This window comes from Emys orbicularis, chromosome 7, assembly GCF_028017835.1.
Source record: "Emys orbicularis isolate rEmyOrb1 chromosome 7, rEmyOrb1.hap1, whole genome shotgun sequence".
NCBI lineage: Eukaryota > Metazoa > Chordata > Testudines > Emydidae > Emys > Emys orbicularis.
Window position 1 is genome coordinate 107486571 of NC_088689.1, and position 24442 is coordinate 107511012.

Genomic DNA, 24442 nt, shown 5'->3' on the forward strand with positions numbered 1-24442 from the left:
AACTAATTGTGCTCCTCCTCTTTGAGGCTTTGCGATATACAGTAGAGTCCATTCTAGCAAAACTTTGCTAAAGGAGTATATTTTACTTGTTTAAAAATGAGCACAAGAGCTGCTGAGAACAGCACAACTTCTAAGCTTTGGAGTTTGGGGATCAATCTTGATCTCTTACTACCCAGCCTTGTGGGATAGGAGTGTCACTCTCCAGTGCCCCCTTTTCTTCCCAGGCAGTGCTTGAAGAAGCATTGATTAGTTCCTGCAGCACTCCTGCCCTCTCTGGCCAGAGAAAAATCCTGCATGTGTCTGGAAGGAAGGAAGTGATGGACACAGAAAAGGTCAGGAAAGAAGGGATTTGGGAGTCCCTCGCCCTTGCAGAGAAGTCCAGCCACCACCCCCAGCTCCTGGGAAGAGGGAGCCAGCTGAGATTCTTACAGGGGTCTGTGTGGGCCCTGCCCGGAGTCATTTTTTTTTTTTGGTATAAGTCTCCATATAGCAGGTATCAGATCAATTTGAAGCCTCTTACTCAGCCTCTTCTCACTGGCTGCTGGACGGGAAGGGGCTGTTGACTGTTAGTGTGGGTCTGCCTGCCCTAACCTGCTCAGCTTCTTGGTGCCCAGTGGGTACGGGCGTGAGAAGGGAAGTGTATCTACTGTTCTATCCCTTTTTCAGACTCCTCTCCTTTGGAATCCTGCCTGTGCTGCTGTTCACAGCTTTGCCACCCATCAGCAACATGAATCCACCTGATTATTGACACCTTCACCACATTGCATTTTGGTCAGTTTTACTGAGTTATTCAGAATTAAAGGGGTATCAGTGAAACTCTCACTGCTGTCCACTTAACAGTACTCACAGTTGTGAAGGTGAGCCTTTCAAATGTGATCAAGGCAGGGGAATCCGTCACAGCGAGGTCATCTTCCTCAGTGTGCAGAGAGGACACCCAGCACCTCTGCTGCTGCTCACAGCTTTGCCAAACAGCAGAGCTGCTGGGTGTTCTCTCTGCACATTCAGGAAGATGGCCCTGCCTTGATCACATTCCCCTCCCAACTGTGAGGACTCAAGGCTTATTTTTAAAGATAACCTTAAAACAAAGATTAGATTCTGCAGAAATCACTTTTTATCTTTCCTCCCCTTGGCAGGAAAGATTTCCAAAGCTTCATGTATAGGTTATGGTCCATGGCACTATGACTGCTGTACAAACACTACTCTATAATAGTAGGAGTCAAATATGTGACAAATTTGGTAGGGTCAGTGGAGCCAGTGAGGTGTCCTAGAATGAGTCCTTTCCCTGGCTGCCCCCAAATAGTGGCATGCTGATCTTATAAACTAACTGAAGCAGGTTGCTAAAACCTGCCTCTTATGTACGTGTGATTGTGCTGAGCTAAGCAGCTTCATGGCTATAAAGATGGGGCTGACCTTAGCACAGCTGCACTTACAAGAGCCTGGGAGGGCCTTCTGCCAGCATTTTACAGAGGCCTCCTCTGTTCTAATTGTGCCTCTCACAGCTGTGCAGTCTCTTAGGGCCAAAGACTAATCATTTTTAAAAGGCAAGTAGGTGTGGTGCTGGATTCTGGCCAGTTCTGCCTTAAGAAACAAGCCTTCAACCTGCAGCAGCATGGTCTGGGTCTTAGTAAATTCAGGCCCTGAACTGAGAGAGGGAAAGCAGATTCCACAGTCAAGAATCTTTCATTGAGAAGAATCTGCTTCCAAACCAAAACCCCCTTTCCACTTAAGCAGAAGCTTGAGTGCTTCCATTTGATCTCCACTTTCACTGTGTTGTATGAGGAGAGGGGTTATGTCTGAAGTAACCAGAACCTAATTAGTTTACTGTGTAGAGGGTAAGGCTGACACCTTAATTGAACCCAGAAAAAAAAAAAGCCAGCACAGATTGCAGAGCACAGGTGAAATGAAACCTCATTGAGCAGGCATCTGGGACTTCCAAGTAGAGCAGCCTGTGTGGAGTGCATTGCGGTGATCTATCTGGGGGAAGCAGTCTCTTTAAGAATGGTGTCACTATTAGCCTTCAGAGAGAGACTTTCCAAGAAGAGCAATCTTTGTGTTCTTGAAGCTGCTAATGTTGCTGGGGATGTCCTCCTAGTGCTGCAATTCAGATGGAGCATGGTGGGGCCAGGCTGTGGTTAGCCCTAGGCCACTAGTCCTATTAGAGCTTTGTGTACTATTTGGGGCTTTTATTCATTCAGATTTCTAACAAGCCTTGTTCAGGGCAGCGTTGCCAACTTTCGCAATTACATTGCAAGTCTTGCGACATTTTCATAAAGCTCTAGCTGCTGGAGTCGTCATGTTATGGGAGTATCTCGGGTTTCATTTGGAACGAAAGTTTCTGGCCCTCATGGTTGCAGAGAAAAACTTGAACGTGTGTCCCCAGTTGGCTCATAAGCAAGCTGAGTAAAAAGAAACCAAAACGTATCTCTTAAAATCTCCTTATTTTGAAGAGCCTGGTTCATGATTTTGAGCTCTTGGCCCCACTGTTTGCTTCACAGGCGTTATAAAACACACAAATTCAGTATGTCAAAAAAGGCAGCCTTCTTCCCAGCCCATCAATATAAAATCCTCTCCTCCCAAATACCATTAAAGAGGAAGCTTGGAAAAAATGAGTATTGTAGCATGGCCACAGTGTTGTCACATCAGGGCTCTGTGGGACCAAGCTGGAGTCTAGTGTGCCTCATTGAGACCACTGGCACCAATGCTGCCATCTGATCCGAGGATTCCACTGTGAGCACTTCTCCTGAGTGCAGCCATTGCAATATCACATGAGGATAGAAGCATCTTTCAGGCAGTGAGGCCCCAAACAATCTGTGTCTTTGTAGGTCCAAAACCACATCTTTAGCTTCTACATGGAGATCAGCCTGTGCAATTCAGTGAGTTCTGGTGCAATGCCCTTCCTTGAGGGAAACGCCACTTAATTTGGTTGCTATTTTCAATGCTGACTGCAGTTTCCCAGTGGTCTGAGGTCGTAGTCTTACATGGAGCAAACTGCAGTCATGCAAACGCTAAGCAATAAAGACATGGTTAATAGTGGTGAGGTCCCTGTATCCATAAGAAAAGATGAGAACTTAGGAGTCGTGGGAAACTCACCGTTATTCCACCCACAATCATTGCCAGGAGGAGAGAATTATGTGGGAAGTACTAGCTGTAGAGAGTTTTGTGAAGCTCTCTAGTTGAAACTTCTCGCAGCAGGGATCAACACAGGGGTTGTGGCAACACACAGCTACTCTAGCCCTAGTTTCTCACTCTCTGTATAAGAAATTGCTATGGAATTATGAATTAGGAAGGAATTTACGTAGCTCCAGTCCTTGGCTTTGTCTTTCTGCAGGGATATTTGTAGCTGATGTAATGGATCTCTCCAAAAGTGTGTTTAAATATGCACACTGTTTGCTGCCTCTGTGGGGCTGTTGAGATCACTGTAAAGTCCTAGTGAACGTGTGGGATTGCATCTGGAATAAGAAAAGAATAAATGCTTGACAGGTCTATGTGACACAAATACTGTGTGCTGCTGAACATAGCAATTAAACAAGGGCTGCTTTTCCTGTCAAGGGGAGGGAATAAAGCAAGGTTTCAGAGTTTCTGCTTTGTTCTTGCAGGAAGCCGCCTATTAATATCTTTATGGAATGATGAGAGAGATGTAAGGACAAATACACACACACACACACACACACACACACACACACACACACACACACACACACACAAAGGTTTTATAATAGGAAGTGTATCTTGACTGTCAAACTCCTTTGATTGCTCTAAAATGTTCCCTTTTAGATCCCGCCACAGCCTCGACGTGCTGCTCCTGTCACACCCCCACCACCAGAGAAACGCAAGAATGCGCAGATGGAAGCACCCATTAGAAGTAAGGAAAAACTCTTGGGTTTTTTATGTTGGGCAAGAGGCAGACAACACTGAACTAAAATATAGGAAGATGTGTAATGGTAGCAGCAATTCTGGCTGGTTTTGGTCTGTACCTCAGAAAAGCATCTCTTGAAAATTTCAGCCCAGCATCACCTGAGCAGAAATCCATCACAATTTTAATCATAAAACTCCAGTGTTGGGGACTAGTGTTTCCCTATGTCCTTCCCTGGTCCTCAAACATGATTTGTGGTTGACTGGCACCTGTGGCTTCTTCTCCCACCAACTGTGGGTGCATTGGATGCTGGGCGTGGTGTTCTCTGGACTTCCTAAGCTGATTAATTTTGGGGGAAGACAATGTTTGCAGAAGAAGCTTTAAAATATTTGATCTGCTTGGTTGTATTGCTTGTCTGACCAGCATATAACCAGAGTTTTGGGGTCCTTGTATAAGTTTTCTCTCAGGAGTATCATAGGAATCTTTCAACAAAGCAGCATGAGAATTTGTTTTTTTTCCAATCTGGATGTGATGATGCCATTAGATCACCAGGGGGCACTCACTATTAATGCAATGATGAAAGGCTCCGTTAAGTAAAAGCTTTTTGATAGCTGTCCATCTAGCTCTTTGGTCATATAATGGCCACATCAGGCAGACTTTTGCTTAGTTGGTGGCTTGCCTGTGCAAAAGACAGGAGTGTGGTGTCTTCACCCCCTAACCCAGGAGAAGATCAGAGGTGCATGTGCTGCAAGCACAGTAACTGTGTTGGCAGTGAGAACTTGCAGTACTGATCAGTGGAGTGCTACTGGGCCAATACTAAGCAAAAAAATTAATTTGCAACCTTTAGAGGTTAGACCTATGGGGTAGAGGAGCGGGGAGTGAAAGTTATTTCGTTGGGACACAGTTCATGTTGTGGTGGTTGTGTATTGCCCCAGTGCTACATTGTGTTCATACAGTTACATTGTCGTGATGGGTCGCTCTCCCCAGACTCAGTCCAGGATTTGTTAATGCCCTGTAAATGAGCTTGCAGGGTGCAGGACAGATCTGTCACATTCTGGGCAGTTCACTGAAGTTTGGAGCAGGCAGCAACCTGCTTCATGGTACTGAGCCATTCCACACTACAGTAGTGAGAAGTTCTACCCTTGGGAATGATTCTCTTGAATCCATTATCTGTTCCCTTGATTCAGTTAAATCTACTGGAAGTACATGGATGATCATCTTCAGAAGGAGGAGGAGGAAGATGAAAAATGGTAGAGATCTCCATGGGAGATGTGAGCTCTTATTCAGCTCCACATGTCTTTGGCCTGAACAGTTGGAGTAGACAATCCCACTATTCCCTTATTCATAGGGATGGAGGCCTATTGACGGGCTTCTTAGCCACGGATATGCAACTAGTGTTCTGGCTTTCGACTTGGGGGTAAGATTGTGAGATTACCAAAACATCACCCAGGGCTAGCAGAAAAAACAGAAGGCTCTTCCAGAGGTGACTGGCCCTTTGGCCCAAGAGAAGCTCTGCCTCTTCAGTTTGGGAGGGTGTTCGTTGCCTAAGGAGATGATTATTTTCTATGGATAAGCAGGAGTCAATAAGGAGCAGTGAATGGCTGGGGGAACATTCATGCAGCATGCAAAATCAGAATCCGTTCACCTTGGGAATCAAGGTGTTCCTAAAGCAGTACTTTTACTCTCCTACAGATCTCAAATATCTTCATTTGGGATTCACAGAAAGATGATTGATTGCCACTTTTTACGCAAGTAACTATCTTCCTGGCCAAGCTATGAGAAGTTGGGTGTGGGATAAAAGTATCCGCAGCCCCATTTTTACAAGTTATGGGACAAAGTATATGAGTAATTGAGTAATGAAAAATTTAGGCTAGATGTTAGGAAAAACATCTTAGCAGTAAGGTTGATTAGATAGTGGACTAGTGTTTCCCCAGAGAAGTGGTATAAGTACCATTGCTAGAGTTAGCCAAAACTAGACAGGAGAAAGCACTCAGAAATATACTCTAGCAAGTACTCCTGTACTGGCTGGGAAAGGGCAGTATGAGCGAACAGGTTTATAATCCGATTACCTAGAGTGCAGAAAGTGGACAGCACGTGCCTGTTAGCCAAATGCTTTTTTCTTGCTGTTGATGCCAAGCAGAGCGTACAGTTAGTGCTGCAGGGAAGGATCTTTACAGAAGAAGGGAGGGGCTTGCCGCAATGAGTAATCTTATGTACCTGGACATTTTCAGATACATCAATCAAAAAAGTACTGGCTACATGCATGCAGTATATTTGGGGGGGGGGGAAGTTATTGTCTAAACCAGGGGGGGGGAAAAGACTCCTCTCTCCTAGTTACAGTGAGCCTTTTGAAGAGAATCTCTATAGAACAGCTTTCTTCCCCTTCCTGAAGAGGTTGTTTTATGGAATGCTCAAGAGAGACCTAATACAATTTTGCTTTGAGATAAGTGAGCCAGGAAGAGGAGTTAAACCACTTTGGTAGCATGCAGAATGAGCTTCTTAATGGACTCTGCTGCGGCAATTTGTTTTTCCCGTTTTCTTTGATGCGGTTGCTAAGGCCTTTTAATTGTTCCTTTTCAGATGCTGTTGAAATCACCTCTGGGTCCATTTCCAGTGCCTCCTCTATAAGTACAACTTCCCTGGATACCTTGTACACTGGTTCCACTGCATCAGAAACAGGTCTCCCTACAGCCACTTCCAGCCCCACCAACACCCCTCCCCCTGTCCCCAGCAGGAGTGCCCACACCACAATATCACGCAGCTTGGATATTAGTCCTTCAGCCCAACTGAAGCATGGGACTTCAACAAAGGGTGGTGCAACCAAATCTCCCCAGACCAAGAGGGCTGCCCCAGGACCTCCTGTTGAAACAGCGGGTCAGAGGTCTCTCCCTATGGATGAGGAGAAGAATCTGCAAGTCAAGACGACTGCTCCAGCTCCATCCGGGGGCTTAGAAGCCTTCAACTCTCTTTGCCTTGATGATAAGAAGGCAGCTGCTTTGGAGCTGTTGGCACCAGAATCCAGCAGCCAGGCAGTGTCTGTGCCAAAGACAATAGGTGCTGAACTGATCGAGCTGGTGCGCAGGAACACCCACCTCAGCTATGAGCTGTCACGGGTTGCTATCGGTGTAGTGATTGGCCACATTCAGAGCTCCATCCCAGCAACCAGTAATGTCATGGAGCAGATCCTCATCTCGTTGGTGGAAAGTAAGGTAAAGGAAATGCTGAGCTCTGGCAAGAGGGCACCATACAGGGACTGGGCAAAATATTAAAATGTGATTGAAGTAATATTCTGCAGTTTGCTCCTGGAGCTCAGGCCAAATCAAGTGAGAAGAGACGAGTCCAAATTAAAATAAGATGAGTTAGTGAGCGGAGGTGAGGGGGTTTCAGGGAGGAGTGAGTGAGTTAGGAAAAAATAATCCAAGTAGGTTTAGCTAGTGACAAGCAGAGAAATGGTAGTCTGGTACATTGTGCAGGATATTATTCCAGACAGGCTGTGAAAGTAAGAACTGACTCTTTGGGGGAATAAGTGAACGAAAAGAAGAAGCTAGTATCGAGAGTTGTTTGGTGATCAGCTTGGGTTTTAGAAGCACTGTGCGTAGGCTGGAGGGAGCTGGGCATTACAGGAGACTACATATGAAGGGATGGAGGAGAGCCAGGATTAACAGTTTGGGTCCTGTGACACTAACAACAAACAGGTGAGTTGGTAGGAGCAGAGCTGGGGGGATAGAGTTTCTAGATCCAGAGGGTAGTGCTAGCAGTAAGACGTCAATGGGCACAAATACAGCAGGATCCAATGCACTCTGGGGAATTGTACTTTGGTCCTGTTTCTTTATGAAGCTGGGGATGGCTACATATGGACAAAGTATAAACTGGCTGCTATCCTAAAGGAGAAAGAGGTGGTGGTGGAGCATTTCTCCATGGAGTTTATTTCCCATACTGTGACTGGCACAGGGATGAAAGAGAGAGAACTAGTGGCTGCCAGTGTGTTGTATTGGCCTCCCCATTGCCCACCACTGAATCACTTCTTCTTCCTAAAATCTGCAACCGTTCGCTGGATTTTTCAAATGCATGGAAACTTTCAGCAGAAGTGCTGAATTCAGCAGTCTTCCAACCATGAATGAGAGGATAAGATTGAGGCAAGTCTGAGGACAGGTATCCCGACTAGTGAGGGCAAAGCAAGCAAAGGGAACTGCCAACACGGAAGGTTCAGCAAGCATTACTGATGAGTCATTCATTGTCTTGGCCATGTGTGACCAGACACAGGCCACTGGAGAGCATGCTGCCTCCCGGGTGGTGGATCTCCTTACACAGAAATACCCAAATCCTTTATGTGGGAGCCTACAACGTGAGGGAGTTGGGATCTGATGGGCGCAAGAATGACTTTCAGTATCCAGGAAGAGAACTGAAGATCGGTTTGGTCAACTGAAAAGATCCAAGAGTTTTATGGTGCCCAGTGTGAGTGAAAACTGAAGGAAACACGTTAGAAACCAATGTGTGAGATTCAGGAAGTCTTGAGATGCACTGAGGCTTTTTCGGATGAGGTCTGACTTTGGGATTAGACTGTCTCAACTAAAGCAGATAGAGTACCCTGAGATGAGAATTCGTGGTGCTGGTTAGCAGGTGTTTTAAACCTAGATAGGAAAGGGCAGAGGCAAAGCTTTTGCTTAGCTCAACTGGTAAACATTCAGCAGGTGGTGAATAACTGAGCAATATTAGAGAACTAACGAAAAATAAGCAAAATGGGATGGGATTTATACTAAATAATGAAAACTGATCTGGTGGGCATAAATGGAATAGTAACATTGCTATACTGTACCTGTGTAGGAGAGAGACAGGAGTTGGTGCTCTAGTTTTGGGCAGCAGCTAGGGGATAACTTAGGGATGGGTTGAAGAAGTAAATACACCTCTACCCTGATATAATGTGACCCGATATAACACGAATTCTGATATAACGTGGTAAAGCAGTGCTCCAGGGGGCGGATCAAAGCAAATTTGATATAATGTGGTTTCACCTATAACACGGTAAGATTTTTTGGCTCCCGAGGACAGCGTTATATCGAGGTAGAGGTGTATATTAGTCATATGATCTGGGTACTGTGCATGCCAACATCATAAGAGAATTAGCCAAAGAACTTGAGCCATTAAGAGTTGGTTCTCTGAGAGTTTTTAAAAACATGGAGGTAGCACAGGACTGGAGAAGAAGTTATTGTGGTACAGATCCTTTTTAAAGAGTGGCAGTTATTTTCTGCAAGTAGTGGAACAAATATTAATGCAACATCTTTAAATGGAGGAAAATAGAATCATGACTAATGAACAGATGTTTATAAAGAACTTCTATGCATAAACCCACTTTTTTCTCCAACCGTGTTAGAATTACACCGCTACCCCGATATAACGCGACCTGATATAACACGAATTCAGATATAACACGGTAAAGCAGTGCTCCGGGGGGGCGGGGTTGCGCACTCCGGTGGATCAAAGTAAGTTCAATATAATGCGGTTTCACCTATAACGTGGTAAGATTTTTTGGCTCCCGAGGTCAGCGTTATATCGAGGTAGAGGTGTACTGTGTAGGGGTAAGTGTATGCATAGTTATGCAACATGTGTGGCTGTAACAATTAAGCACCTTATTTTTTGTGACCACAGAATACACTAAACTTACTTTGCACCTTTTAGGCTCTTTGGTTGGTCTTCCCATCAGGACTGTAAAGATTCAAATAGTTTTCCCCGAGACAAAGTTTCTCTATTGCTCTCTATACTGGGCTGTTCCACAATACATTCTTCAGCCCTCTTTTAACCCATTTAGGGAATAGTTCCCAAGCCATTTGAGTAATACCACCATCTTCAACTCATGCCTAATAAACTAATACCAAGCCCTCAACACCTCACTCGATTACATACATGCACAGACAAAAATAAGAGAAGACTGCATCTTGCAGTAGTCATTGAAACAGACAAGTGTCTAGGCAGCCCTTACCTTTGAATGGAGGGATAATAAATTTAGCACCCACTTGTTAAATGCAAGAAGTACATTCCCTATAAACATCTAAGATTACTGTTTCATTGCTGATGGCAAAATTACGGTGAATTGTTCAGAGATGTTCAGATGTGCAAAACTACTGGTATTTAAAATTTAGATCAAATCATAATCCAGTTAATTATCTACATTGAAAAGATCACCCGTAAGTAATCATAACAGCTCACATTTTTGTGGCCACAACCAATCGGGTAATTGTTTTCAAACTCAATAATAATATACTTACTGTCTGATCTAGATTCAGAAATAATTTGTAACTGATGTATCATGTAGATGTTCTGGATTTGGCCCAAGCTGTATGAATCCCTGCTCAATTTCCTTTCCCTTGGACCCTGAACAACCATCTAAAAATACTTTGAGCTTTATCATGCTCTGAGAAAACAGATTTTTTTTCCCATTTCTGCAAAGAATTGCCAACTTTGTGGGTTGTGAAAGTGAAGACTGTGTACCAAGTTCCTGAAAGTAGGATCCCTCTTCTGTTTTATAGCTGTGGCCATATCAGAGGGAACATGGGATTAAATTTTGTAATTCATTGGAGGGGGGGCAGTGTATTTGCATTTTGTACTTGGTATTATACAAGGAACAAGACACTGCCCCTGTCCAGAGAAATGTAGTCTATCAGTATATCTTTAGCAGTATTTCTCTGAGGGTAGACACCAAGGCCTGGTCTACACACACAGTTTTTGTACTAGTACAACTATTTTGGTTAGGAGGAGGATGTTTTTTAACCAAAATAGTTATGCCAGTACATCTCCTAGTGTGATGTAGTTATACTGATACAGAGGTCGCTTATATTGGTAGAGCTTATTCACATTACTGTGTAGGACTGACAACTTTGTACTGGTATAACCCCAGCCACGCTAGCGGGGGTTGTACTGCTTGCATTATACCAATATAGTTAAAACAATACAACTTTTGTATGTGGATGAGCCCAAAAATAATTATCATTATAAGCTTATATCCTTGATTATACTAAATCATTCCATGTTCCCAAGGGGATTTTATTTGCAAACTGACACAATGTACAGGGCTGTGGCTCAGTTTTCAGCTTTAAGTCAAGGGCATATTTTTTAAAACACTTCATAAAACTCTTTGGATCCTCTCCTTTCATTTCATACAGTAGAAACACTTATCCATGGGGGGATTCTGTCTCTTTTTTTAAGTGAAGTGAGACATCATTGATTAAAGCATCAGTGTACTCCATAGTAAATCTCATGCTCATTTCAAGCTTTGTATTACATTCTTTAATTAGTTGTGCCCTTTCATCTATTCTTCTAGTTTTAATTTGAAGTCAAATCACTGGTTTACTAAATCAATTTTAGACTCTGTTACCTCCAGCTTATTCCCAGCATGCTCTTCTGAAGATTGAATTGCTTGTGTATTTTCCATTCATTTCTAGTGCTCCTCTTCTGTAGAACCCAGTGCAAGGCACTGATCTAGGAGGAGGAAATGACCTCTTGTGCCTCTGACATTTCATTTCCCTAAGTTAGTCTGGTGGGTGTCTGATGCTCACTTTGTAATGGGAGTAACTTCTAAAAGTGTGAGCTCAGATTACTAATGAGCCATAGTTCCCCATCAAACCCTTAAAAAGGGGAAGCAGAATTAACCAACCACTCTGTGCTCAGGATACCTAGAGGCCCTCCCATTATAAAATGACACTAAGACAGAATGTTTTCCTTTCGGAAACCTGAGTCACAGCAGCAGATCTCCCTAAGTGGCTTCCCCAAGCAAGCATTGACATTGCCTAAGCCAGGGGTCTCAAACTCAAATGACCATGAGGGCCACATGAGGACTAGTACATTGGCCTGAGGGCCGCATTACTGACACCTCTGCCGCCCTCGGCCCCGCCCCCACTCCACCCCTGCCCCCATTCCAACCCCTTCCCCGAAATCCCCACCCCAACTCTACCCCCTCCCTGCCCCAGGGGGTGCAGGAGGGGTGTGGGGTGGGCTCAGGGCAGGGAGTTGGGGTGTGGGGTGCAGGAGAGGTGGGTACAGCAAGGGGTCAGGGTGCAGCAGGGGGCTCAGGGCAGGGGGTTGGGATACAAGAGGGGTGCAGGGTGCAGCAGGGGGATCAGGGCAGTGGGTTGGGGTGCAAGAGGAGTGTGGGGTGCGGCAGAGGGCTCAGGGCAGAGGATTGGGGTGCAAGAGGAGTGCGGGGTAGGGCAGGGGGTCGGGGTGCAGGGTGCAGCATGGGGCTCAGGGCAGTGGGTTGGGATGCAGGAGGGGTGCGGGGTGAGGCAGGGGTCGGGGTGCAGGGTGCGGCAGGGGGCTCAGGGCAGGGGATTCGGCTGCAGGAAGGGTTCGGGGGGCAGGGCCTGGCCCGTCGCGTACCGGGGGCAGGGCAGGCTGCCTGCCTGCCTGCCTGTCTGCCCTACCCTACCCCCGCAAGAGGTGGAACGTGGGGAAGGGGGGGGCGGAGGGGCTGTGCGTTTCTGTTGCTTGAGGCACCGCCTCCAGCAGCTCCCATTGGCTGCGGTTCCCCGTTCCCGGCCAATGGGAGCTGCTGGGGGCGCTGCCTAAAGTAACAGCCCCTCCGCCCCCCCTTCCCCACGTTCCAGCCTCTTCCCGGAGCTGGGCAGGCAGGCAGGGAGCCTGCCCTGCTCCTGGTGCTCGTCCGGCCGCTCTGGTAAACACTAGGGGAAGGCGTGGGGGGGCTGCGAGGGGCTCGCGGGCCGCATTTTCTGCGGGCCGCGGGCCGCGTGTTTGAGACCCCTGGCCTAAGCTATGATCACTCTCCTCTTGTCCTGCCTCCTTTTTTTAATGAATTACACAGTTAATAGGTGATGAGAATGAATGAAAATGAAAAATCTTGCTTTTACAAAAGTATTTGCTGCAATGTCTATTGGAAAGCTATATTGGAATTGGCATGCATAGGAACACACATGTCTCAGGAATTGGAGGAGTTGGTCTGAGGATTTATTGGGCTAGATATCAGACAAGAAAAATTGTCTAACTCCAGCCCAGATGCCGCACTGCTTGAATAATCTAAAAATAGACTAGACAAAGCACTCAAATGCTTTGTAAGGACAATTCTGCATTTAGCGGGTGGATTGTGGGGGTGAACAAGATGACACCTAATAGGGGTAAAGACCTAACTCCTTTGTTTGCTGTATGAAGTCTTCAGAAGCGTAGGAATTGCCACACTTTATCAGACCAGAAATCCATCTGATCCAGTGTCCTATGTCTGATAGTAGCCAGAACCAGATACTTGAGAGGAAGGTCTGAGAATCCCAGTGGGTAAGAGGGGTCATCTGCTCCCCATGTTAGGGCTTAAACCCTGAGGTTTAATACGCTTCCAAAGGTTGTGTTAGCACTAACTATAACAATTCTGGTTATTCTTGTTATCCATATAAATGTCCATTAGTCCCTTTTTAAATCTTGCAAAGTTCTTGTCCTTTTAGTATGGCTTTTGACACAGTCCCACATGAGATTCTCATAAGCAAACCAGGGAAATGTGGTCTAGATGAAATTACTATAAGGTGGGTGCATAACTGGTTGCAACTCTATACTCAGAGTAGTTATCAATAGTTCACTGTCAAAGTGGGAGTGTGTGTCTAGTGGGCTACTGCAGGGGCTAGTCCTGGGTCTGAATATTATTCAATATTTGTATTAATGACTTGGATAATGGAGTGGAGAATATGCTTAGAAAATCTGTAGATTACACCATTCTGGGAGATGTTCAAGTACTTGGAAGGACAGGATTGGAATTCAAAACGACCTTCACAAATTGAAAAATGGGTCTGAAATCAACAAGATGAAATCTGATAAAGACCAAATGCAAAGTACTGCACTTAGCAAGGAAAAATCAAATGCACAAATACAAAAAGGGGCATAACTGGCTAGGTGGTAGTACTGCTGAAAAGTATCTGGGGGTTATAATGGATCACAAATTGAATGTGAGCCAACAGCGTGGTGCAGTTGCAAAAAAAAAAGCTAATGGCATTCTGGGATGTATTAACAGTAGTATCATATGTAACACACAAGAGGTTATTATCCCACTCCATTCGGCACTGGTGAGGCCTCAGCTGAAGTCCTGCGTCCAGTTCTCAGCACCACACTTTAGGGAAGATGTGGATAAATTCGAGAGAGTCCAGAGGAGTACAACAAAAATAAGATTTCAAAAGATTCAAAAATAAGATTTCCTGACCTGTTAGGAATTTTTTTAAAAACTGGGTATGTTTAGTCTTGAAAAAAGAAGACTGGGAAGGGGGGATACTAAATAGTCTTCAAATACGTTACGGGCTGTTATAAAGAGGACTGTGATCAATTGTTCTCTATGTCCACTGAAGATAGGACTGCTTATCTGCAGGAAGGGATATTTAGGCTAGATATTAGGAAAAACTTTCTAACTCTAAGGGCACGTCTTCACTACCCGCCGAATCGGCGGGTAGCAATCAATCTATTGGAGATCGACTTATCGCGTCTAGTGAAGACGCGATAAAATCGATCCCCGGTGGCTCTTCCGTCGACTCCGGAAATCCACCGCGGCAAGAGGCGGAAGCAGAGTCGACAGCGGCGCGGCAGCGGTCGACTCGCTGCCGTCCTCACAGCCAGGTAAGTCGACCTAAAATACGCCACTTCAGCTACGCTATTCACGTAGCTGAAGTTGCGTATCTTAGGTCGACACCCCCCCCCCCCCCCCGGTAGTGTAGACCTAGCCTAAAGGTAGTTAAGCACTGGAATAGGCTTCTGAGGGAGATTGTAAAATCCCCAACATTGGAGGTGTTTTAAGAACAGGTTGGACAGACGTCTGTCAGGGATGGTCTAGGTTTACTTGGTCCTTCCTCAGCACAGAGGGCTGAAATTGATAACTCCTCAAGTGTCCCTTCCAGCCCTACATTTCTGTGATTTATCATATTATGTGACAGCTAGTTATACAGTCTGCCTACACATTGTGTGAAAAATCATTTCCTTTTATCAGTTTTGAATTTGACACCTTTTTAATTTCATTTAATATCTCCTTGTTCTCCCTGTCACTACAAGAACAGAAGCTCCTGATGTACCATCTCTTGACAATTCATTATTTTATATACTTTTATCATGTCCCCTATTATTCATCTCCTTTCTAAGGCAAACAATTGCAATCTTCTCTCTCTTCCTATGAGAGTTTTTCCAAGTCCCTGATCATTCTTGTTGCCCTTCTCTGAGCCACCTCTAATTCTGCAATATCTTTTTTTTAGATGGGGTGACCAGTACTGCATGCAGTATTCTAGATGAGGCTGCATCATTAACTTACATAATGGCATAATATTTTTCTCCATGCCATTCATTACTCCTCCTAGTATCTTGTTTGCTTTTTTGAGCAGCTGCACATTGAACAGTCTTCACTGAGCTGTCCGCAGTGATGCCCTATCTGTGGGATTATTTACCTTAGAACCTTATAAGATGTATGAGTAGTTTAATTTTTTCCTTCTAATGTATGTTGCATTTTCTTCTGGAAGAAGTTTAATCTATGTCTCCTGTGAAATTGCAGTGTCACAATGTTCCACTTACGACACGGGAGTCAGGATCCATCTGCACTTCCATTAAAATCAAGCTTTAAAGCGGTTGACAGTACTGTAAGCTCTACTTTGGTCAAAGGAGTTTGAACGTAAGTGGGATGGCCAGCATGGATTGGCACAAGCCATGTTAGACCAGTCATGCTTACAGCTAGCTGATATTTTGGTTTGACCCTATGCTTTCTGGGAGGACAGACTACATTAGAACCCTGTTTGGACACAGCCTGCGCATGGCAGCAATAGGCGTGCTCCAAGCCCTGAGCCCTCCCTGGAGTGTCAGACCCTGTTCCACTGGACACACTCAGAATTCACCAATCTGCTGTTCCCAAACGAATGGAACACTTCAGTTGACCAGTTGCACTTCAGGATCACCTCTCAGTTCAGCTTACAGGACTTAAATTCACTTATAGTGAAAAGAAGTATAAATAGAGATTTGAGAAGAAGCAAGTAGAATTAATGGCAATTGGAAACAAATGGGTACATAAGTTTAGGCTCCAGCAGAAGTGTTAACTAACAAGATATTTGCCTGTCTCATAAAAGTTAGTTCACCCAAAGTTTCTCTTCCAGTATTAAACAACAAGACTGGCTGTGACGCGCTGTTCATAAGACAAGCCAATAGGCTGCTTGTCTCTAGGTGAAGGATACCTGTATGTACTTCTGCACCCCCAGCTATACAGTAAAACCTGTGTTAGAGATCACCTCTGAAGAGAGACCACTTGTCACAAGTCACTACTTGCAGAGGCCCCAGAACATCATCGCGCTCTGGTGTGCAAACCTTTGCAGAGAGACCACCTCTCTTACAAGCAATCACTTTTGCTAACTCCCATGAGAGGTCGCTCTTGGCAGGTTTTACTGTAGTTCTAACCATCCATTGTCTTCACTTGTAAACTGGGTACCCCATGCTGCTTATTTATTTCCTTCAGAGAATCTCTCCTGAAGACTTTGCAGCCTCTTGATTAGCATTTTGCTCTGTCTGTAAACAGGCATCCATTGCGATGTATACATTACGTAGTTTACATGTAGCTAGGCAAGTAGGTAAGGATCTCCTGCCTGAAAGAAACCTGTTTATCACCTTCTGTTGGCGAGCCCCAGCTGGCATAATTATCAGTGTATATACATAACTCCTTACATATTATCCACACATACCTCTAGCAATGATTATGATGAACAGTGTGAAACAGGCTTTCAGAGGAGACCTCACATGTCGCCCATTGACAAACTTATTTAGAGACCAGACCAAGGGGATGCCTGTAACACTGTGTACCCTTCCGGTTGGCATCAAGCGGTACCTGAGTCACAAGGACCAGTGTGTAAACCCATTAACTTCCGATGGATTCTTGCTGGCACTGGGTTATGATGCATTTAGTGCATGTATGTGAACTGTGCTACCTTTCATTCTGTAACTAGCCGTGACAAATCTCATTGCTGACACTGTCAAACTGTTGCTCCACTTCTGCCCGGTACTGCTGCTTCTGGAAGCAATCTGCCCTTTGCACTGAATGCAGTTTCCTTCTGTAATTCTGTGTTGCTTAAAACGAATGACATTTCCATCTTGTTGAAAAATTTCTCCCACTCTGCGCACGTTTAGCTTTTCGCAGCCTTGTAAGGGAGGCTTGTTCCCCTTGCTTGTTCGGAAGCGTGGGGAGCTCAGGAGTGTGAACACTTGGGAGGCACTTGTACAGCAGCTTTGCTCTTGGCACAGGCCAAAAAAGGTTCCTGCAGTATCTCACTGAGAGAGGGCATGAATATTTTTTGAAAATTGTTAGGGCTTAGGAGGCCTTTTGCTCATAAATTGCTACAGATGTAGCCCTGTTTGGGGAAGTCATTGCCAGACCCCTTTAGCACATCATCTTCTCATTGCAGTTCTTGATCAAGGACTGCCATCAGCCAGAGAAATCTGCTGCTGAATAAATCTGTGGAGTGAACGTTTATAGGCCTACAGATGGCTGGAACACCTGAAAGGCGAAGTCTGGAAAACATTACTGAAGTGTAGCTAATGTGGTGGTCGAAAGCCAAGTAACTCCTCTCCTCTCTCCCTGTGACACGCTTGCACATCTGTACACACCAGACTCTGCCTCTCTGCAGAACAATCCTGCTTTCTAACAGGATTATATTTCCAGTGAAGATTTCTTTAATTACTACATGCCCAGCCAGGGAGCAAAACTTGCTCCTAAATGAAAGCGTTATGTGTTCAGAGAGGTTACCCTGGAGAGTTTGGCTCAATAAATTAAATTAAGTGTCTCTGTTAATCTGGACTAGAGTCTCCTGGGGAGAGCTGTTGAGGAGACCTGCTCTTCTCTGCATTAGCTTTACCCTCCTCTTGTAAATGAAGGATGGAGGGCAGCCTTTGTTACAACAGCAAAGAGTGAAATACAGAAGAGTCCCTTTTGTGTGACTCCTGAAGAGCTGCTGTATGTTGGAGCCGCTGTTGCTATATGCTGATCTGGAGGGGGGTCTCTGGGAAGGTGTTTGTACTCAAAGCACCAGTGATTTTCCAGAACTGGTGGCTTGGGGAGAAGGGGGAAGTAGAAAAGGAACAAAAACAGGAGGAAGAAGAAGCAGGAAGAACAGCTCTGCAGCCAAGTTTGCAGACCAGAATCGACAATCTGTTTGTTAGCAGTGGGGGGGAGGTGGCAAGAGAGAAGCTTCTGAAAATCATCATGTTCTGTTTAGCAGAAATGAAAGCCCTGCAGCAGTGTAGGGTTCTCCTTCCATTTGGAGGGGACCAGCTGTTTTGTTAAGAACAACAAACAAATGCAAAGCAAATTTCATTATGAAAACAGTTACAGCCACTCACTGAAGGTGTCCGCTGCCTTCCCAAGTAACAGTCTGATTCCTGGAACTGACCTCGTGGAGTGTCCGCAGGGCTGGAATAGCTGCCAAGCTGCTTAATAAGCAGAGACCCGACCTCATTGCTGAGGTGGGGGGAGATGAGAGTGGTGCTGAGATTCCATTAAGACAGCACACAGTATGGTTCTACTAGTCAGATTGGAGCACTTTGTTAGGAGATTGATCTCATTCATGTCCATTAGCAGATTTATGTTCATTGGAATTGGAAAACCTATGGAGGGGGGATTATAAAGGCACAGATTTGAGTGTTGAGAGGCTAAGAAGAGCTTGGGTTAATCATCAAAACAAGTAGACAATCTAAAAAGGCATCCCGACTGTGAACTCTATTAAGAGCAGACCTGCATATTTCTGGACACCTACTAAGAGATACTGGCTACAGTTAACCCCCTCACAGGGGCTGGCCCTTGGATGTAGAATAGTCTCCCAATGAAGTTCCATCACTTGAGACACTTGAAAATGGGCTAGCCAAAGCACCTGAGCTTGTGCTGCAAGAAACAAACCTGCACAGGCAAAGGGAAGGATGTGACCAAGTAGGTGTCTTCCATCTACCTTCTGATTCTGTGATTTAAATCACTGTTTAGCATGGTGGGTGTAATCAGTTTGTGCTTTGTGTTTCTGAAAGTCACCCTCTGTCTCACACCAGCCTGCTGGTAATCTAGCTGGCCACTCGTCTGTCCCTCCGCAGTGTCCCAAGATGCCTTTCTCAAGAGTATGTAGTGGATTGTGATAGTTAAACCAACACGTTCCCTCCTTCATTATCTCAGCCTGACAAAGATTGTGTAATTAACAGTGACAAGAACACTTTGATTCAGTGCTTCAATTATGTAGTGAAAAAAAAGTCCTAATTAGTTCACACCTCAAATGCCACTAAGCAAATTATGAACAAGTGTCTCTCTAATAAAACAGCTTAAACATTGCACTTAAGTTTTCAGTTCAGTGTTACTGGGTTTCAGCTGCATTGGCAATAGCTTGTTCTTTGACATTTCAAAGTGCTTATGGCAGCTACCAGTGCATGCTTTGGGATGAACTGGGCTGCATTTGTGCTTTATTAAAAAAAGATTTCTGCTCTCTCGTCTAATATGAACTTGAGCTGCTCTGGTTTCTAATGTGAGTTACCACTCAAAGGTTTTACTGTCTGAGGTGCTGCATAAGGGGCAAAAACGAAGTGATGACTAGATTCAGTTCTTCGCCTCACCTGTCTCTCTTGAGTCCGAGGCCCGGCACGTTGTATCATACGTGTAGTGAAAAATAAATTGTTCCCAAATTTAAGTAGTGATGACGGCGGGGGGAGAATCTCTTTTCTCATTGCACAGAGAAGGGCAATATTTGTTACTCCCTCGTGAACCACTTCCTTTTGTTCCTTTGTCTCATCAATGTGGCCCATGAATCTGACCAGCTGCTTGGAACCAGAGTGGACCTCTTCCGGCTTCCTCCTCCCATTTCATCAAGTTCAAGCTTCTTGTTCTTGCCTTCGAGGCCCTGAAATAATTTTTCCCCTTCTGATAGTCTATGCTTACCTCTTCTGGTGTTGTACCCTCCCAACCTGTCCCCATTCTCCACTTCTTCTCTGACATCTCAATACCTTCAGTGCTGTCCCTTTATCATAGAATCTTCTTCCTGAATTAATCTTCAAAGACAATACTCTCTCCTCATTCAGACCCCTCCTAAGGCACTCCTCTACCATGATAGCCACAAAAAACTAGTTAGTTTATAGCTAAGATGTAGGGTAAACTTTCATTTATAGAAAAAACTGGCATATAAAATTCTATCAGGATATGGCTGGCTGTCACCTGGCCACCTTTCTCTTTAGTTGTTAGTCTTTCCCCTACCTTCCATCTCTCTATTTTGTCTCAAGCATATAAGCTCTTCAGGGCAAGGATTCAGCGTGTGTGTGTGTGTGTGTGCGCACGCAGTATTTTGCACATGGTACATGCTACCAGACACGTTAATAATCTGAGAAAGAGATCTGTGCTGAAGGAAGATTTACTGATCTTTGTGACTCCATACAAACTCATAAATCTACGGAGCACTGTCATCTCACTTGGCTATATAAAGAAAAGCAGAGCCTAAGCAAATTGAGAGGAATTGATTCCTGCACAGGTTAATCCAGAAGGCAGCAATCCTAATACTTAACACTTACTGTGCTTTAACATCTTCAAAGTGCTGTACTAATATGAACTAATCTGTTATTAATTATTGACACAACTGGTAGGTGAAATGAAAATCTGCCAGTTCTGAGTGTGAGAAAAATGGACTGTATTGCTGGGATCACATCCAAAGAGCTGCTGGCTGAACTTTCAGTTTTGTGGGACAAAACTGTGTCTTGTAGAAGTATCCACTCTGATGATTGACCTGGCTCCAGTAATCCAGGCTGTCGTATGGTACACATCCACTACCAGAGCAGTTTCTCTTACTGCTCCTGGCCTGGCAGTCTGCATTTATCCTGTTCAGTTCAGAGGGTGCCCACCCATGTGCTTAGACATCTCATGTGCTTGGTACCTGCATCTAGGAGGAAGGTGGTCTTATTGTTATGGCGTTGGATTTGTACACTGAGAATAATGCAACCCAAGTGGGTGTTGTGAAGTTAAACGAATATTTGTAAAATGTGTTGAGCTGCTCAGATGGGAAGGCAAGTAGTAGTATTACTCTGCCGTATGTTAGGAAAGTGAAAATGGAAAGTAAGCTGACACTTTAGGGTGGTGCCACCAGTGTGGTGGCTTGTTGGTTTTTTCCCTTAACTATTTTGAAATTGACAGATTGTGGTGGTCAAAACAAGTACAGTAACGCCTCACTTAAAGTCATCCTGGTTAACGTTGTTTCGTTGTTGCATTGCTGATCAATCAGAGAACATGCTCATTTAAAGTTGTGCAATGCTCCCTTATAACGTTGTTTGGCAGCTGCCTGCTATGTCCACTGCTTGCAGAAAGAGCAGCCCGTTGGAGCTAGTTGGTGGGAGCTTGGAACCAGAGTGGACCGGCAGCACCCCTATCAGCTCCCCTAAGTTCCCTATGCGGCAGCCGCCCAGCAGGCTATCAATTGCTGGCAGTTCAGCTGTGTCTCTCCTCCCACTGCCATGTGCTGCTCCTGCCCTCTGCCTTGGAGCTGCTCCCGGGAGCCTCCTGCTTGCTGTGTGGGGGGAGTGAAGAGGGGGGTTAATGTCAGGGTGTCCCCCTTAACCCATCTCCATAGAGCGGGGGGACACGACAGGGCTCAGGATGGAGGGAGCCTGTTGGCAGCAGCTGCTGTCTCAACTTGCTGATCTACTTAAAAAGGCAATGTATTTAGAGTGGGGTCAGCTTACTTAAAGGGGCAGTGCGCATCTCTCTCACTCATATTCTCTCTCACACACTCACAGACACACACACACACACACACACACACACACACACACACACACACACACACACTGTCTCTGTCTGCCATGCTGTCTCCCCTCCCTCCATTTGTGCTGCCTTGTAGAGTGTGAGGCTACATTAACAACAATGTGTTCATCCTTGAGGGCTCAGCCAAGTGCTAGTTGATCATTTAGCAGTAAGGCATCCGCCAGGAAATATCCCACCCTCTAACTTCACCACCTCAACCAAGCTTCACAATCATCATTGCTGTGTACAGTATTAAATTGTTTGTTTAAAACTTATACTGTGTGTATGTATATATGTGTGTGTGTGTGTGTGTGTATATTAGTCTTTTGTCTGGTGAAAAAAATTTCCCTGGAACCTAACCTCCCCCCTCCCCCCCCATTTACATTAATTCTTATGGGGAAATTGGATTCGCTTAACATCATTTCACTTAAAGTCGCATTTTTCAGGAACATAACTACAACGTTAAGCGAGGAGTTACTGTAGAAGCTAGTTATAGATTATTTTTCCTCTGATGGAAAATAGATAAACCTCTCCACTCAGCAGTGTCCTTCCAAATCATTGACAAAACATGCTCTTTGCAGCCACGTGGCACTCCCATTTCCTGTTAACAGCGAGGGAAGAATTTTTATGAACTAAACTATACTTATCTGGTCCATGCAACCCCAGGTATAAATTCCCATGGCTGTAGGAATGTTTTCTGGAGCTGATCAGATGTTAGACTTCTCATTGATCCAACTGAGACAACCAGCTGCTCTAGTGTCCAGCCTTATGTTTCTGCACTGGAACCTCTGATGAGAACTAAGCATGATTTTCATACCCTCTGAAAACAAAACTGCCTCTTCAGCATTGTGGTCAAGGTTTTGGAGATGTAAAGATGATTTCTGACTCTGCACTAGTCCTGGAGCTTCCTTTCACTGATTCAGTAATTTCATTATCTTTGCAAGAATGGAAGGGGGAGAGAACCAGAAAACAGTGTTTGGAAGCTGAAGTAGCAGAGGGGTGTGTGTGTGCGTGTGTGTGTGTTAAACTCACTGTCCACCTGCTGCCAGTTATTATTTGAATGAAGTGACCTCTCAGGACTGAGGTAAAGGATACCCATGGAAACAATTTCTCTCCAAAAAACTGCTAACTATCAGGACCCCTATTACTGGTATTTCTTTTCTGTCTTCTTGCAGAATCTGAGTTCTGGGCTGCCTTCAGGGCAGATCTGCCATGATGAGCAGCGGCTTGAGGTGATCTTTGCAGATCTGGCCAGGCACAAAGATGATGCCCAGCAGCGCAGCTGGGCACTCTATGAGGATGAAAATGTCATCTGCTGCTATTTGGAAGAGCTGCTCCGTATCCTGGTGGGTTGCTTTCTTTTAAGTAGGTTTAGTGAAGCTGAGATCCCCTTGTAGATTTCCTCTCTCAATATTCTTTCCTTAGGGCTTGTCCGTGTGGGGAGTTAGTGTTTGGCAAGCCAGGCGAGACTCGACCGTGCACCAGCTTGCTGCAGAGTAACTCGTTGTTTGGTCACTGCTCCAGTGCAGTAAGAGTCCTGGAGTGTGACTTGAAAGCACAGTATGCTGAGGTGCACTGTGGGACTTTTGCTGCTCTATAGCAGTGTCCACACAGTGAGTTACGGTGGAGCAAGCTGGGGCATTGCAGAGTCACATCCTGGCTTGCGCCACTCTAACTCACCCTGTAGACAAGCCCTTAGTGAAATCATCAGACAGCTGTTCAAGGGATTATGTTGCCATTTATTAATAAGGGGTGTTAAACAAGCCCTGCCATATGTATGTGTATATATACTGTAATGCAGCCTGGGACTTAAGTTGCAAGCTTTTGAATAAGGCTCTGTCTGCCTGGGGTCTGTCGTGCTTAGGAACCATGGTTAAATCCACCTTGCAAAATTATCATCCATCCATGTTTTACAGTGCTAAGTTCTTTATTCACCTGTCTTTAAAAAGTAAATAAATAGCCACCAAAAACCTCCTCCCCAGACACACTGCAAGCTCAGTTGAACACTGTTCCACTGGAAACTTGTTTCATGGTTTGGCTGGCCAGCATGCACAGGTCAAACAATATCCGTGTTCTAGCCTAAGCCCTAACAATGTGCTAACACTGCCTGGTCCTGCCCATGCTGGTCTTTAAACTGTGAAAAGTGTTACTGGGACTGTTTAAAAACACTGTTTCCAACACTCTGTGAAGGCCAGTGTAGAAGGTCCTAACTCTTAATTCCTTCTGAACACATGAGCTTCAGCTGCTTCTCCAAGGGCACATCTACACTGCGGACGATAAAGCAGCACAGCTCTGGAGCTACAGCTGTGCCTTAGTGTAGATGCTTGCTATGTCAACAGAAGGGGTTTTTCTGTTGATGCCATCAATCCATCTCTCCAAGAGACAGTAGCTAGGTTGACAGAAGAATTCTTCTGTCGACCCCTAGCTGCATCCACAGTGGGGGCTAGGTCAGCACTTAGGGCATGAAGATTTTCACAGCCCTGAGCAATGTAGCTAGGTTGATCTAATTTTTAAGTGAAGACCAGCCCTAAAACATACAGCTCATCAGATGGGCTTAATCCAGCTTCTTCTGTTTCTCCTCCCTCTCCCCCCACTAACTCTGCAGGGTGAGATCTGCCAAGTTTGAGGAAGACAATGCAAGCGTAACCAAAATGTTTATAGATTATAGATTACAAGCATCGTGTGCGTGTGTCTCACATAACAAGCCCAGCGCTGACTGGGGCTTCTGGGTGCGACTGCAAGACAAACAGTATTTTCAAAACCCTTCTTGGTTCACCTTTTTCAGATGCTTTCAGCATGTAAGACACGCAGGGCGAGACTCTGCACGGCACTAAGGCAGT

General features: G+C 45.1%; 1 protein-coding gene across 1 annotated transcript in view; it reads left to right on the top strand.

The window, feature by feature from the left end:
* NCKIPSD (NCK interacting protein with SH3 domain) overlaps positions 1 to 24442 on the top strand; it is a 91658-nt gene that overhangs the window by 46148 nt on the left and 21068 nt on the right. The window contains exons 4-6 of the mRNA XM_065408357.1: positions 3775 to 3862; positions 6434 to 7062; positions 22778 to 22948. Coding sequence (XP_065264429.1) covers positions 3775 to 3862; positions 6434 to 7062; positions 22778 to 22948 — 888 coding nt within the window. The remainder of the gene's footprint in view (positions 1 to 3774; positions 3863 to 6433; positions 7063 to 22777; positions 22949 to 24442) is intronic.